The sequence below is a fragment of the Procambarus clarkii genome, chromosome 47 (assembly GCF_040958095.1).
Source record: "Procambarus clarkii isolate CNS0578487 chromosome 47, FALCON_Pclarkii_2.0, whole genome shotgun sequence".
Classification (NCBI taxonomy): Eukaryota; Metazoa; Arthropoda; class Malacostraca; order Decapoda; family Cambaridae; genus Procambarus; species Procambarus clarkii.
This window is the reverse complement of record NC_091196.1, coordinates 12,094,711-12,099,357: the sequence shown is the minus strand read 5'-3', so window position 1 is coordinate 12,099,357 and position 4,647 is coordinate 12,094,711. Positions and strand designations below refer to the sequence as shown.

At 47.7% G+C, this 4,647-nt stretch overlaps 1 protein-coding gene across 1 annotated transcript; it reads right to left on the bottom strand.

Annotated features, from left to right (window-relative positions):
- Positions 1-3,364: 3,364 nt before the first annotated feature.
- LOC138350799 (uncharacterized) lies at positions 3,365-3,742 on the bottom strand. Its single transcript, XM_069302233.1, has one exon. The coding sequence runs from the start codon at positions 3,740-3,742 to the stop codon at positions 3,365-3,367; it is 378 nt and encodes a 125-aa protein (XP_069158334.1).
- Positions 3,743-4,647: the final 905 nt, after the last annotated feature.

Sequence of the window (4,647 nt, the reverse complement as noted above, 5' to 3'; positions counted from 1 at the left end):
TCTGCCCTCATCACCGCTGTTTTCTCCAGGCTAACTCTGTAAGGGTGCTGCTTGATGGGGTCAGCACTCTCTTCATTTACTTCATGCACCGTTCCACGGTGTCTTCTGGGCACATCCGTGAATAGTGCCTTATTCCTCCGTAGGATCTCCACTAATCCCTGGCGTTGGTCATCCTCCAAATGACCTAAACGCTCATCTATCTCAGCCAGGCTTTCCGTGTTCGATATCTTTGCGCCATTGGCCGTCTCTAACTTACGGTTCTCCTCCTGTATTCCTTTGCTGTCTCCCACACAAAGCACAGTCATCTGCGGCAGGGCTTTTATCTGTTCTTCGTTACCAGGAGGCTTATCTCTATTATAATACCTTTTTATCATGTTCACATGACAAACCTGTAGTTTCCTCGGTCGATCTGGCATGTACACTACATAGTTCACATTCCCTAACACCTTCTGGATGGCATATGGTCCACAAAATCTCGACTCGTATATACTTCTTTTCACCGGCAGGAGGACTAACACCTGATCTCCTTCCTGAAATCTCCTTTCTTTCTCCTTCCTGTCGTGATATCTGACCATCTCTACCTGGGACGTTCTTAAATTTTCCTTGGCAAACTCTCTGGCCCTAGAGAGTTGCTCTCTAAAACTCTTTACATACTGTCCCACATCCACCCTTTGCTTATCCTCGGTGAACTGCTCTTTCAACGCACCCACTGGACTCTTCACTGAGTGTCTGTACACCAGTTGAAATGGGGTGAATCCAAGTGATTCCATTACCCCATCCCTGATGGCGAACAACACGGATAGTAATACCTCGTCCCACTTACTCCCTTCCTCAGGACAGTATATCCTCAACAAACTCTTCAGCATTCCTTGGAAACGCTCCCTGCGACTGAGGGTGATATGGTGACGAGAGCACTTGTTCTATTCTCCATCCTCTCACAGTTTCCCTAAACAGTTTGGACTGGAAAACGCTCCCCTGATCCGTCTGGATAACCTTGGGCATGCCTACCCATGCAATGTAGTTCTGTAGTCTATCCAGAACGGCTCGTGACGTCACTTTTCTCAGGGGGAATCGCTTCGGGGAAACAGGTGGCTGTGCACATTATGGTCAGTAAATGTTTGGGGTCTTTTCTGGTCCTTGGCAATGGACCTACACAGTCTATCATGACCCTCTCGGAAGGCTCACCAAACGCCGGTATGGGCCTCAAAGGTGCCTTCGGTATAGCTGGAGCCGGCTAACCTGTACGTTGGCACGCGAAACAAGTCCCACAATTTCCCTTTACATCTTTCCATACGTTTGGCCAATGAAAATGCCTGCACCTTATTCAAGGTCTTTTTCACACCTAAGTGCCCTACCATATCCACGAAGTGGGCTAGTTCTAGCACTGCCGCCCTAAACTCCTTTGGCACTAACACTTGGTGCTTCTCTAACCATACCTTATCTGTGCCGGCTTTATCTGGCTGCCACTTCCTCATTACTACATCATCATCCAAGTAGTAATGCACAGGGGACTCCGGACATGCGTTTCCCCCTTTCGCCTCCCTGCGATAGATTGATCCAATCTATCCCTGTTTGGATCAATAAATTCCTCATTCTGTGCCCTAATCAGGTGCACTCGGTTCACGCTGAACCGTACAGGTAGGGTCATCTTCACTTCTTGCCTCATCGAATCTTCATTCTTCTGAGCTGAACCTTCACCGAACAACCCTGACACGTTGTCAGGGTTGTTCACGTTGACCTCCTCCCTTGGTGGAGTCGACACTGCCACACCATCACCAGTGTCACCCTCGGCGGCTACATCCGACTCTGCCACTACACAGGCCTGGTACACAATGACTTGGCTGTCCTCTGCTTCATCTTCGAGGATGCTAGCTAGATCTACTTTGTCCGGTGTTCCACCCATACAGCGGTCCTTCTGGCACTCCTCCGGCACAGCTTTCACTATTAACTCTGGCAACACCTTAGACCTACACAAGTCATTCCCCAGGATCACTTGGATTCCTGGAACAGGTATGTTGGGGCACACTCCCAACATCACCTCCGCCGACAAATAATCAGACTTTAGCTGGACAGCACACATGGACATGTCACTCTCAGACAACAACCCATGGACCTTTATCCTCCTACTGCCAGTTAATAGTCTATCATCCTCAATTAGGCCTCTCAGAATCAAACTCTGATTGGCTCCAGTATCCCTGAGGATACTAACCTCCACCTCGGGTTGACCCTCTATGTCGACCCAACCTTTACTGATGAACGGCCTATACCACTCGTTCATTAAGTTTACTTTCTGTGGTTTGTCCTGTAGTACATCAATACACTTTTTCTGGGGATCACACATGGTTAGGGTCACAACTCTCTTGCCCTGCCGACAATCTCGCATCACGTGACCCGATCTGTTACACTTGTAACACCTTATCTGGGAGAAGTCTCTCCTATACGTTCCTGAGTGTCTCTGACTCTGCCCACTTGTATTGGAGTTCCTTGGGCCAGATGCACTACTCGTACTCTGTGGGGCTTGACTGGACTCTTGACTTCTCGGCACATATTTAGTTTCCAGCTTGCTTCCAGCAGACAAACTCGGCAACTTTCCTTCCTGGGGCTTAAAACTAGCTGGTCTGCATGTCTGTCCCCCAAAACTTCTTCCTCCCCAGACTCCACTGGGTCTGCCATTGCTGCGTTTCACCTCGCTTCTCACTCTGTTCTCTCTTAAGCTCTTGTACACTTCAATAACCATGTCCCTCCTATCTGCGGCATCCCTTACATCCTTTACCCCTGCCTCTTGGATCTTGAACTTTGTCATGGGGTGCATCACCTCCAAGAACTTTTCCCTGACCATTAATTGCTTTAGGTTAGCGTAAGATCCAACTCCGGCGGCCTCAATCCATTTCTGGAATCGCCTTTCCAAATCCCTTGCTGTCTCACCAAACGTACTTGCTCCAACCTTCACCATCTTTTTAAAACGCTTCCTATAAGCTTCTGGAGTTAGCTGAAATGAGCGCAGTATGCTGCTCTTTACTGTGGCATAATCCTGGCATTCCTCGAATGTTAGTTGAGTGTACTGGCAGCATTGGTCAATCTTAACTGCACCAGGTGGGCCCATTCCTCCTGTGGCTATTGGTTTTGTTATTGGCTACTTTTTCGAAATGCTTGAAGAAGCTCTTTGCCTCCTAGAGCACAAAATAGGGAAATGTTCTTTTCCTCTGACCCAATTATCGTGTGGGTGTGCTACATGGGTGGTGCTCTCTGGCAACCCATGTTCAATCCTTTGCTCAGCCAAGGTTCTATTTGCTTCTATCTGCATTTGCTTGGTCCTCTCTTTTTCTTTCTCCACCTCTAGTCTGGCTTTCTCTTTTTCTTTCTCCTATTCTAACTCCAGTTCTCTTATTCTGGGGTTCTCTTTTTCTTTTTCTACCTCCAATTTGGTTTCCTCTTTTTCCTTCTCTGCTTCATTTTTCATCTGAAGTTCTAGCCTTAACTTCTCCAGTTGGAACTGTCTCTCCTCACGTTGTTGTTGCTTCTGTAGCTCTAACTGGAACCTTTCCAAGCTCATATTTCGGCTACTCCTACTACTGCGGCTACTCTTACTATTCCTACTCGATGCCTGGTATCTCACTTCATCCTGCCCGTCATCCTCCTTTTCACTTTCACCTTCTTTCTGGGCTCCCTGTTCTGCTTTACTCTTGACTCTCAACTGCCTCAGGATCTCATCCTTCATCCCAGCTACTTTAGATGCTCTCATCCTGATGCCACATTTTTCGTTATTTGTTTTAACTGCTCCAAGTCCTCAGGCTTGCCGGACTCCGCAAACGCTTACACCTTATCCATCTTGTCCTGAGAGTCTTCCCAAGATATAGAATATATACCTGCGGTTACACAGTCTACTTATTTCCGCAAAGGGTGTACCAATCCAATATTGGACAGGGTGTGGGTGTGTCAGTTCACATTCCCAGACAGACTCCAAATTATTACGGGGCCTGGCCTGTCCTTATTGTTGCAAGTAAGGCGATGGATTGTCCCTTTCGGACAACCCACCAAAACCTCTGTAGAGTGCTTATATTTCGATCAGGAGATCACCCAATACACTTCTTGCTTTTGGAGAGGGGCTCAGCATCACATATTTAGGGGATGTGGCTCCAACACTAGCCTCGTTGTCATGTGCACATACCCACTAGAGCTGACATGACTCCCGACTCTCTCCTTGGTTGGTATGATCTCAATCCCCTTTTCTGAATTATTATTCTGTACTACCCTGTCCACAGCTGTGGTGCTTTCTCTCTCTCTCTCTCCCTCTCTCTCTCCCTCTCTCTCTCTCTCTCTCTCTCTCTCTCTCTCTCTCTCTCTCTCTCTCTCTCTCTCTCTCTCTCTCTCTCTCTCTCTCTCTCTCTCTCTCTCTCTCTCTCTCTCTCTCTCTCTCTCTCTCTCTCTCTCTCTCTCTCTCTCTCTCTCTCTCTCTCTCTCTTCTACTTCCTGGGAAGCCTCACTAGGACAAGGGCAAACACCTGTTCATTACAAACATTTAATAAAACACAAAAACATATATAAAGCTCTCTCTCTCTCTCTCTCTCTCTCTCTCTCTCTCTCTCTCTCTCTCTGTCTCTCTCTCTCTCTCTCTCTCTCTCTCTCTCTCTCTCTCTCTCTCTCTCT

Excerpts from the sequence above, each read along its gene's own strand:
- LOC138350799 (XM_069302233.1), bottom strand. The coding sequence starts at position 3,742 with ATGAGAGCATCTAAAGTAGCTGGGATGAAGGATGAGATCCTGAGGCAG.